The sequence below is a fragment of the Petaurus breviceps genome, unplaced genomic scaffold (genome assembly GCF_028583685.1).
Source record: "Petaurus breviceps papuanus isolate PSGF00001 unplaced genomic scaffold, PetGlider_PUasm1.0 166, whole genome shotgun sequence".
Lineage (NCBI taxonomy): Eukaryota > Metazoa > Chordata > Mammalia > Diprotodontia > Petauridae > Petaurus > Petaurus breviceps.
The window spans coordinates 430,493-442,884 of NW_027185737.1; the positions used below are offsets into that span (position 1 = coordinate 430,493).

General features: G+C 38.0%; 1 protein-coding gene across 1 annotated transcript in view; it reads left to right on the forward strand.

Annotated features, from left to right (window-relative positions):
* Window positions 1–11,758, forward strand: part of GPHN (gephyrin) — a 415,464-nt gene extending 403,706 nt beyond the window's left edge. Inside the window, exons 18-19 of the mRNA XM_069082448.1 lie at window positions 5,612–5,708; window positions 10,759–11,758. Coding sequence (XP_068938549.1) covers window positions 5,612–5,708; window positions 10,759–10,892 — 231 coding nt within the window. The 3' untranslated portion in view covers window positions 10,893–11,758. The remainder of the gene's footprint in view (window positions 1–5,611; window positions 5,709–10,758) is intronic.
* The last annotated feature ends 634 nt before the right edge of the window (window positions 11,759–12,392 follow it).

Here is a 12,392-nt window from a genome sequence, read left to right on the forward strand (position 1 = left end):
TTTCATTAATATAGGAACTTCCAGATAAGGAATGCCTTCTACCAATGCATGTCAACAACCTCCTTGCAATTTTAATCTTAGAGAGTCTGTAAGGTCAGACACACAGTATGTATCAAAGATGAGCCTTGACCACCAGTCTTCCTAGCTCCGAGGCCAGCTTTCAGGTACCAGGTACTTTATGTATACAGAATGAAAACAAGGTAAGGAGAGGAAGAAAACAGGAAAGGCCTTCCAGGGGAGTTGGTGCTTAAGCTGAGCTTTGAAGGAAACTAGGGATTCTCTGAGATAGACAAATTGTGCAAGGCATAGAGAGAGGAGTGTTGTAAGTGAGGGACAGCAAGGAGTTTGTGAAGAGCCTGGAAAGGTATGTTTTCATTGTAGAAAGGAATCAAAATTACTACTCCCTACTAGAATCTCTTTCCATATTATTCTTCCAGAGTACAGAGAGCTCTACACGCTGTAAACATTGAACAAATACATTGTAACTGATGTAAGCATGAAAGTACATTCAATCCAAGCCTTGAACTTACACACAAACTCATAATTATTAATGTAATGTTATGCTGCTATGTTCCAAAGTCAACCTTTACTGAGGTCCTACTAGTTGCAAGGCAATAATTTGCCAAATAATTCTATTAAATGCAATATAGGATGTTTTTTTTTAAAAAGGGAAGACTTTTGAAAGGCAGACATGACATCCAATCAGGTGGAATATGGGAATGCTAAGATGTATTTGGAAAATGGAAAGGTCCCTGAAGAACAAAACCATTTGAAATAGAATTGCCAACGTGTGTAAATGTTTCAAGGTTTCCTCATAAGTTTGAGACAGATGCTTCACAAGGGCTACTGTTGGAAGACCAGTAAAGTTAGTGCTATCATTGTTGCGAGGATTTATTGGAAGCTCCATAAAAAGTGGAGCAGGACAATCTCTTCTGAGATCATGATATGCCAAGCCTGAGCAGGCTTTTATTCCCATAGTGGTAATAGAATGATCATTCTATTCTGAATTCGAAAGGACCTCTGAACTTATCTAGCCCATCCCACCATTTTCAGTCCATGCTTTGAGGGATCCAGAGCATAGAAGTATTCTTCCCAAAGGCATACAGAAACAAACCCAGGATTCAAACCCAGTTTATTCATTTTTAATTCAAAAGACAAGTTTGCTGTATAGCACAATGGTCCCATGATGGAGACCTGGATTATTATCACACTATGTAAAGTTATCTAGGTGGTCATTTGCCTGGAAAATAGATAAAGAATATCTTCCCTTTTTTTTTTTTTTAAGTAATCAGGGTTAAGTAACTTGCTCAAGGTTACATGGCCAGGTGTTTCTGGGTGGGTGCTAAGTGTCTGAGCCCGGATTTGATCCCTAGGTCATCCCGACACTCGAGCCGGTGTTCTTACTCGCTGTGCTATCTGGCCACCCCAAAAATACTTTTTTTTTTTGCTTTTTAGAGGGGGGAAGGCAGGGCAATTGGGGTTAAGTGACTTGCCCAAGGTCACACAGCTAGTAAGTGTTAAGTGTCTGAGGTCAGATTTGAACTCAGGTCCTCCTGACTCCAGGGCCAGCACTCAGTTCACTGCACCACCTAGCTGCCCTATCTTCCCTTTCTTATTCCCATTTCATGTGCTTATCTGCCAGGCACTGTGCTAAACACTTCACAATTATTATCTCATTTGATCTTCACAACAACCCTGAGATGTAGGTGACTATTATTATCCTCATTTTATAGATGAAGAAACTGAGACAGACAGCAGTTAAGTGACTTACCCAGGGTCATGCTGCTAATGAACATCTGAGGCCAAATTTGAATTCATGTCTTCCTGACTCCAGACCCAGTGGTCTAACCACTCCACTATCTAGCTGTTCTTAGACTTTTACTTACAGGATAAAAAAAAATTGTGTAAGCAAAAATATTCCATACTAATGGTCTTAAAAACATCTCACAAAATTAGCTTACACTTTTTTCACCAGAAATGTCATACTGTTATGTTTAATTAATATGATCTTTATCTCATTCTTAGAAATGCAGAAAAACTGAGAGAACAGTTGCTTCCTTAAGCTACATGCTATAATAATCATGATTTTTATTATAGAAAATATAATGATTAGTAAAGTAAGTGTATATACATTTTACTGAAATATCCACCCTATGTTTATGGTTCATTAATAAAAAATGATGTTAGATTTAATATTTTTTTCTGCTCAAAAGTACTAATAGTTCATAAACTTAGCTGACAGTAATAGTTTGAGAGGATTTAGCATTTTTAATTTTGCAATTAGTTGTATTAATGCCCTTTGTCTTTAGCCACTTCCAGATATAATTCTCCCCAAACCCTCAACAGAGAAAAGCAGTTAAACAGCATGAGACAGTGGAAAGGATCATAGATTTAGAGCTGGAAGGGAACTTAGAGACCATGGGGAAACTGAGACCTGAAAAGTTTATGAGACTTAGCCAAGGTCATGCAGGTAGTGACAGAGGCAGGGTTTAAACCCTTATCCTCTGACTCCAGAGCCAGTGTGCTTTTCATTGTGCCCCTCTGAAAGAATGCTAAATATGGAGCCTGAGCACTTAGGGTAAGCTTGGCTTTGCCAAGTTATACAGCCTTGGGAAAGTCACTGTTTCCTCTGTATAACGCAGTAGTTGAACTAAATGACCTCAAAGGTCTCTCTCAGTTCTCCTTCCACAATCCATGATTTCATCTGAGAGTTTATACAATATTCCACACCTATATTCCACTACCATCCTGCCCCACCCCCTCCAAGATTAGTCATTTTAGCGACTCAGTATTTGGCCTCATTTTGATGTTCTTGTTTATAAATGTAGGCATTGTGTATACTGTTCTCTTGATCACACAGAGCATTTCAAAAGACCAGGTAATGACTCAGCATCTATATATGCAAAGAGAGCAATCTCTTGTTTGAGACTGAAAGATCAAGAAATTCAAGTCAGAGACCAGAAGATTTTTTGACTGAATTAGTGAAAAATTAGGAAAGAAAAAGTGAAAGGAGATTGTTCAAGGGCTTTTTTGCTGTTAGGTTTATGAATAATAAATACTGTTGTAGCCTCATTGCTGATCTGTTTAACATGTGGCTATACTTTTGTTAATTGCTGGAAAAAGAGGTACCACTAGAATTATCTACTTCTTAGTGAGTCTTTAAGTATTTCAACATTTTTCTGTGTTAAATATACTACCAGATAAAGAGACCTATGCCAAAGATGAGGCAAGAGCTTACTGCTCCTTTTAGTGTATATATTTTGTTTAGGTTTTGTTCTTTTGAGGGAGGAGGTGTAAGAGGGATGTTAGGCAGGGATAACCTTAAGAGTCCTATGAGGCTTTTAAAATCTATATAATTTGTTCTCAGATGCAGTGGACTGATTTTGTATTTGCTTATTTGTGTATATGTTCTCTCCCCCTGGAGCATGTAAGCTCCTTAAAGGGATGCTTTCGTTTTGTCTTTGTTTTCCTAGAATAGTGCTTGGCACTTAATAATTGTTTTTTATGTTAAATATACTATCAGGGGCTAATGCAGATTGGTTTCAGGACCCTGGCTGGCAGCATTTTAGAGTACCCTTATCTTCTGAGGCCAAGGGGCTCAAAAGCCAATCTGGATTTAGGTTTAAGACAAATCTCTCCATGTGAGAACAAGGTGGGATCTTCCTGATTAGTTCTCAGATTCAACTAAATTCTTTCCTAAGAGATTGAAGAAAGCAATTACCAGTTGGCCTTGGGTGAAGAATGATCACATAAAACACTTCCTAGCAAGAGAAAAGGCTGATACCTATTTTTTGAAAGTAGCTAAGGAGGTTAAAAAATTTTTTAAATCCCTCTGATTTTTTAAAAAATATTTTTTTTTTCTAAAAAGGTACAATACATTTTTGCCTTCATAGTTACATTCACATGTCCTAAAAACTGTATAGATTTTTAGCTCTTAGCAAGAAAAGTACCATATGACCATAGTATTGTTTATGTGATTGATTGGGTCTAACATCATACAAGATGACTTTGTTTTCTTTGATTATCAACTCAGGCTTTTAAAACAAAGCTTGAAGGAGAGACCTTAGAGATTTTCTACCCTACCCTCATTTTGTACATTAGGAAACTGAGGCATACAAAGGCTAAGTAATTTGCCCAAGTTCATACAGCATGTGACAGACCTGGAAATAGAACCCATGTCTCCTAACTACTAATAGAGTATTCCAAAGGATACAAAAAAGAAATCAAAGATCTCTACCCCAAGGAAGATACCAATATGATTATAACATGAAACAACTTAATTACATTAGGCTCATACAATATTAGAGAAGACAAGCACTAAATTAGTACATATGAAAAAATAGTATAAACTGAGTCTCATGAGTCACATGAGCAGCAAAGAGTAAAGGAGTAATCAAATGGGTGAGATGTAGTCAGAAAAGACTTCTTGGAAGAAATAAATTTCAAGCCTGATTCTGAAGGAGATGAAAAGCTTGGATTAAAAAAGGGAGGAATGGTGTTCCTAAAGTAATCAGATTTCCATTTTTTTTTCCTATTTTATATAATTATGATCTCTTCTGCTTGCAATAGACTTAAGACTACTTAAAAGGTAAGAGTTAGTTTAAGGGAAATACTAGTTCCCACATGGAGCAAGCCTTATTTATTCTGACATTGAACCAAACCGTCTCTGAGTTGTGGGAGATAATTATGTTATTCAATTTATCGAATACCCTTTAGGGCACCTGCTACCCTGTTTCTTGTACCTGTTGTTTCTTTAGCTTATCAGATTTATCATGGAGGGTGAATTAAAAGCCACACATAAAAGGAATAGAATTTAAATCTGATTGGCTCAAAGCCTGATTAGTCAGTCAATGATACATAATGTGGGTGTACTGTTTTTGCTATGTTGGTAACCAAAGGATTTCTTTGTCCTTTTCCATTCCATAAAAAGGAGTCACCCAGAAGAATTCTTTTATAATGTCAATGTTCTGGTTAATCCAGATTGTTATAAAACTTAGGAAAAATTATATTTATCAGCTATAATGATGAATCTTACTTTACATGTATATGTATGTGTATATATGGATGTCTGTATCCAATAGACATATATATGTGCAGTCAACATTTGAGTGTTGATAGATGTAGATATTTTCTTAGTATTAAGCATCAATGAGAAACCTTAAAGAAAAAAAGGAAAATATACACTGTCTTCATGCTGGGGTTTGTTTGTTCTCCTGTTCATATACCATTTAAATTTTTGGAGAGTATTTATTTATTCACTACTTCACAATTCACTTAGATTCTGATTTTTGCTGGATGTTCAATCAATCACTGTAATTCAGGAAGCCCTTCTCTTATATTGCCCTCTTTCTCCCATCAGGCATAAAAGCTTCCAGTCCTTCTTTCCTCATCGTTCTACCAAAGGTCCCAATCTTCCCCTGCCATAGTAGGGGTAGTGATAGTGAAAGCAACCCTGGACCCATAGCACTTGTCATGCTCACCTACCACACCTTTGGTAACAACCCCAACCACATCATGAGAAAATACAATTTGGTAATCTTGGTTGAACCAATAACAACCAACGAGAGGAAAACAAAACCAGATTTGTTTTCTTTACCCTTTGTTTCTGCAGTTATCATGTGATGTGAAATTGGATCCTCGCCCAGAATACCATCGGTGTATACTGACTTGGCATCACCAAGAACCACTGCCTTGGGCTCAGAGTACAGGTTAGTCATACCTGTGTTCAGGAATGCTTTATGTACCTGTTCTATGTGCATGATTACTTACCACTTTGTACTGACCTGACTATTTAGATTATTGAACATTTTACTTTTGAAAATTCAATTCAATTAAATTATTTCTGCAGATTTGGTCATTCTGACATTTTAACAGGCAAGAGTGAAAAATTAAAACGTAGATTGTTTCATTTTGTTTAGCTAGGATTTACAGATAACCATCTGAATTGTGAATGTGGAATTTTAAAACACTTTTATGAACTAATTAGGGGCATATGGTGAGGGAGGAAGAGGAAGGGCCCACACCCACAGTGGAGAAGGCCTAGGTAGAGTGAGGTGAAGTGAACTAGGATATTCCCTAAAAGGAATGATCTGGGTCCAGTTGAGGGTATAACAAGGTCTTGTGCAGCATCTTCACTCTACCCCACCATGTTAAAATGACTATCTCCACCAGTCATTCTGTCCCAAGTCCTCCAGTCTATGTTGATAACAATGAGTTATAGTCATCTGTCCTATGAAGAAGTGTGATGGGATCATTCCTGTTCCTTTGGACAATTCTACTATAGCTAGTTTTTCTGCTTAGATAAAAAAAACTGATCAAAACTGTTATTATAAATACAAATGCCTTTTAAGCAGTTTGCTGTTACATTAAGTGTCTTCCATTCCAATTCCCTGACTTTAAAATTCTTGGTCACATATAATCTAGGTGCAGAGACCACATATCATGTCAGGGAGGAAATTATCTTGTCATATTACAAACACAGGGACTAGAAAATGATTTTACAAATTCCCCCTTTTCTGTCATATCAGATGGGTAGCCTGAGTATTTGTGGCATTTTGTGAAATGACATAAAACATAACCTGTTGAAGCTATAAAAGCTTATGGGATTTAATTTTGTATTCCTTCAACAATAATTCCCAACAGCCACAAAAACAAAAGATGACCTGTAAAATACAGGTGTGGCCATGTCATTCTCCTGTTCCAGAAGCTTCAGTGACTCCTCCATAACCCTATCAGTCAAAGCCCTTCCTAATTGGATTCTAAACTACCTTTACAAATCTTTGCCTGTGTACGTCACTCCCTTTCACTTAACTTGCACTTCAGCCAAACTGACTTCCTTGTTTTGCCTCACACAACACCATTTTTTGTCATAGGCTCCTCTCCATGCCAAGTGCTGGAGAAATAACATGTATGGATAAACAGATATGAGGTGATTTGAGTTCAGTAGACAGCACTAGAAGGATCAAAGAAGGCTTCATAGGGGGCACCTTGGGAGGAAAGAGAAAGGTTTTGAAATGCAAAGATGAGCAGGGTTTGCATTTTCAGTATATGGGAAAGCTTATTCACATGCAGGATGTCAGGTTCTGAGTACAGTAATTACTCCCATTTGGCTAGAAAATAGAGTGTGTGAAGTAAAATAAAATAAAGGTGGAAGGATAGGGTGAAGTATGACTGTGAAGGATGTTTAAATCTTGCCAAGCTGAAGAGTTTGCATTTTAATTTAGAAGCAGTAGGGAGAACTTACATGAACTGATACAGAGTGAAGTGAATACAACCAGGAGAACACTGTACACAGTGACAGCAATTTCATGTGATGATCAATTGTAAATGGCTTAGCTATTCTCGGCAATATAAAAGGGACTCATGATAGAAGCAATAGGGAGCCAAATACTTTTTTGTTGTTGTTCAGGGAATGACAGCAGATCTAAACCTTAAGACAGCTGTTTTAGTAGTTATGATAGTATAGTGAGGTGAAAGACCAATTAGAAGACTAGAAGGCTAGGCTGCCTGAATTAGGCCAGTGGTGGTTCAGGTAGGGTGAAAAGGAAGCAAGAGACAGAAATTAATATCAACAAGACTTGACAACTTAATGGATATAGGGGTGAGAGTGAATGAAGTGAGGGAAGAGAGAGAAGAGCCAAGGATGACAGCAGGGTTGTATAACCACTCTGAAGAAGAGGTGTGTTTACAGAGTAAAATTATTAGTTTTATTTGGGATATGTTGAGTTTGAGGTGTTAATAACACAGCAAAGTGGAGATGTCTGTTTTTTTAGGAGAAAGATTGAGTATGGATTCATAGATTTAAGAGTTATCTGTGTAGAAATGACAAATTATCATAGGAGAGAGTGTAGCTAAGAAGCAAAGGAACCCTAAAACAGAGATTTGGGGGACGCCCACACTTAGGAGACAGGCGATGGAAGATGATGATCAAAGAAGACTAAAAATAAATTATCACAAAGATAAGAGAACCAGAAGAAATCAAAGTAACAGAAACCAAGGAAGGAGAGAATGTCCCAGAGGTGTGAGCTCGGTCATCAGTCACTAAAGCATCAGAGAGACCAAGAAAAATCAGACAAGACCTAAGAAAATGCCATCAGGGTGGCCAGGTAGCACAGCAAGTAAGAGCACTGGCTCCAGTGTTGGAATGACCTGGGGATCGAATCCCAGGCTCAGACACTTAGCACCCACCCAGAAACACCTGGCCATGTAACCTTGAGCAAGTTACTTAACCCCAATTGCTTAGGGGAGGCCAGGTGGCTCAGCGAGTAAGAGCGCCGGCTCCAGTATTGGGATGACCTGGGGATCGAATCCTGGGCTCAGATACTTAGCACCACACCCAGAAATAACTGGCTGTGTAACCTTGAGCAAGTTACTTAACCCCAATTGCTTAAAAAGAAAATGCCATCAAACTTTGCAGTTAAAATCTCTGAAAAGCTTTAAGAGAGCGATTTCAATAGAGTAGGATGTTCACAGGAAGTTGGATTTAGGGAGGAAGATAATCAGCTCTATTTTGAATATGGCTGGGTATATTGATTTAGAATCATCTTTGTAGAAAAGATAAATAGAATGCATAGTTCAGGTCAAGGGAGTGCATTTACAAAAAAAATTAGAAGAGAATGGATAGTAAGGTGGAATCAGTGGTTACAGATGAGTTTATTAGTCACCAAGTCTTGTTAGCAGTGGTCCAGGTTAGTGAAGATCTTTGAGGGGGAAGGGAGAAACCTTCCATTTGGGAGGGTGAAAGAGCCCTTAGATTGGGAGAAACTGAAGATGAAGGGGAGAGAAATAATGACCAAAGGTGCAAGCTCTCAGAGGGAAAAGGAGGAGAAGGAATCAAGGGCACATAAGTAGAATGGTTGGCCTAGACAAGAAAATGCATCACCTTTCTCAAAGCATGAGAAAAAAGGAGCTGTGAGAAGAAGATGTATAGAGGTTTTTGGTTTTTTTTTAATGATTTCTTGGGGTTTTTTTCCTTTGTTCTTTTTTTTTTTTTGGAGGGCAGTTGGGGTTAAGTGATTTGCCCAAAGTCACATGGCTAGTAAGTGTGTCAAGTGTCTGAGGTCAGATTTGAACTCAGATCCTCCTGACTCTAGAGCCGGTGCTTTATTCACGGAACCACCTAGCCACCCCTGTATAGAGGTTTTAATGTATAGAACAGGGGAAGTGAAGAAATTGACCATATATAAATGGCTTCCATTTTCTCAGTCAATTAGAAGGCAAGGTCTTCCAATGTAGATAAGATAATATGAATTTATAATGTACCCTTTGATCACAGTTGAATGGCTTCCTTCAGTAGCTTTCAGCAGGTTGGTATGAAGAGACAAGAAGGTGGATAATGGAACTGGCTTACAGTTTAGGATGAGCAGCTTGTGATTGGTGGTGAGACAGGATTCAGAAGGAGTAGATATTCTATAATTTGAACTATTCAAATATAGGGTGAAGACTATGAAGGAGGTGGTGGCAGCTAGGTGGTGCAGTGAATAGAGCACAAAACCTGGAGTCAGGAGGATCTGAGTTCAAATCCGGCTTCAGACACTTAACACTTACTAGCCTTGTGACCTTGGGCAAGTCACTTAACCCCAATTGCCCTGCCTCCTCCCCTCCAAAAAGGCAAAAAAAAAAAAAGACAATGAAGGAGGATAAGTGGCATGTAGGCCATGGAAGTTAAGGACATTGAAAACCTGGGAGGCTAAAGTAATCAGGAGAATATCAGAGTTCCCAAATATGAGAGCAGAGGATGGAATGGAGAAGAAAACTACAAACCAACTACTGAATGAACTCCTTGATAAAGGTAGAAGAGTGACCTAGAGGCTATTAGATTACAGCTAGAAAAATCTAGACCAAGTGATATAGCTGGATAGAGTGAACCTTAAAGGCAGAAAAGTTGCAGACTTAATTTCAGAAATAGCAGAGGAAAGCACAGACTATCCTAAACCTTCTTCCTGGCCCAGTTGTTTTTTGTGTTACTATTGTTGTTTGTTGTTGTTGCTGCTACTGCCACTATTGTTCATTAGGGGGTTGGAGAGTGGTAAGAAATGTCTCTTGAAGAAACCCAGCTTTTTATAAGCACCAAGAAACTGAATGATTATGAGATAAAGGGAAGCTGGTTAATAAGAGAACTAGGGGTCCAGAAGGTAGAGGGGGAAAAGAAGGCAGAAGAGCACAGGAACCAGGGTAAGGCCAAGCATAGGGATGATGGTTCTGGGAAAAGTAACAGGAATTTAGGCAAGCATGAGGGTGGGACAAGAAAAAGTGAATCAGAACCCCTTCTCTAGGGTGGGTTTGAGGGCCTTCATGAAGAGGGTAGGGGGTACAGGGAGTGAGAAAGTTGGAGAGACAAGATTTTGAAACAGAAAATTGAAACTAATTAGCTTTTTGTCTTGAGCAAATCACAGTGAAAATAGTCTCTTAAAGTCATGTGAGACCTGAGTTTGAATCATACCTTTATCACTAGCTGTGTGACCATAGGCAAGTACTTGGCCTCTCTGAGCCTCTGTATATTCTGCCTTACAGGTTCATTATTATGAGGATCAAATGAAATAATGAGTTTTATAAACCTTAAAATGTCACTTAAACGTTCGCTCTTTTTCATTTTTGTTAATGGAGAGGTAGCTTATTCAATCTGTGTCACCCCATCTATCCCTCTTTCCTTTATCCCTTGCATTTTTGTTCAGAAGTTTTCATTTTGGAAAAAAATGCTACAAAGACAATAGATACTTTCAGTTGGGTCTACTGCTAATAAGCAATTGTCTCTTGCAGGGAATCAGATGAGTAGTCGTCTGATGAGTATGCGCAGTGCCAATGGACTATTGATGCTACCTCCAAAAACTGAGCAGTATGTGGAACTCCACAAGGGTGAAGTGGTGGATGTCATGGTCATTGGAAGGCTATGATGGTCACCAGCGAGAGCAAAGCTTTTATGCATGTCTACATATCATTGACTGTATCCTGTAATATGCAATGGCACAGCTAGTTTTTTCTGATTTGGATAAAAGTTGATCAGTATAGTCAACACCTTGACCTATATTTCAAATGAATACATTTTAAAAAAAACACCTAAAAATAAAATCTTAACAAAGAAATTTCTTCTGATTATATCAAAGCAACTTTTTCCTTTCTTGCAATTGCTTTGTGTGTTCAATGCTAGGTCTGATAGCGGTAGCTTTTAGTAGACAGCAGTAGGTGCCTGCAGAACTTGTGTTTTTCTCATCTTTAAAATACAACTAATTATGCTCTTTAAACAAGGCTGTCTGCTTATTTATACTAGCTTAGGAAACACTTGGATTTCACTTCTTAGTATGCTTCATAACCACTTCACAGAGAGCTTTGGCTTGTTCTTTCTCTTGTATCTCGTGTTTATGTGCACAGTGCCAAAAGAAGACTGTGTGGGGATGTCACTCTGCCTTGGGGTGCGCCATCCCCTTTGCAGTAGAGTCCGGAGGGATCTTTCATCCCAGCAGCCACCTGGCACAGTCCTCTTGGGCAGTAACTGGATACCTTTTATTTGAACAAACAGAAAAAAAAATTGCTTCCTTAAGTGCTGACAGCCTTTTTAACCAATACATTTAAAAATGTACAGTACTAAAAAAAATATGAAGAATCAAAGACTAATCTTGTACAGATATTAGTGTTACCAGCATTCATGTGGAAATTAAATGAGAAGAGAAATAAGAAACCTAACATTGAACAATTCTGTACCATAACATTTTCTGTAATATTAAAACTTAATGAATAAAAAATCCTTGATCATTATTTAAAATTTCATTGTGTCAGCCTCATTATTTGAAAAGGAAAAAGTTGTCTTGCCTCTCAGTCTCAAGACTTGAAAGGAAGGTAGAAGATAACCTGGCAAGGTAAGTTGGACTAACAGGGAACTTTAACTTCATAAATGTTTGAGTCATATAATAATTGGACTTATTTCATCACAGTAGTTGCAGCGCTTTGATGAAGAAGACTTAGTTGTCCAGAAAGGAGAGAAGAGTAAGTTTAACTCATTTGATTTTTCCTGGCCAAAAATGGGTGACTAGTTTCTTGTTTAAGGAAATTACAATATCTAGCAAAGGCAGGAAAATGGAAAGAAATATTATAATTCTTTAGCTTGGAAGAGAATGATAATGCAAACATACTGAAATTCATAAATCTGTAGTTCTTTGGAAGAAAAGAATATAAGGAATAAGAAAAATCTCATGTGAGGACCTGGGGGATTTTTAATCGTTTTAGGATAAAAGCAACAAATATGCTGTATAAACCACGAGGAATGCAATAGACATTGTAAATACCATATCCTTTCTGAGTGCTCTGGTGGGGTGGAGGGAGAAACTATGTATTAGTTGGATTTGCTGAACTGTTTTGACTCTTTGTTACCACAAATGGTTTATTGGATGAAGGGATGA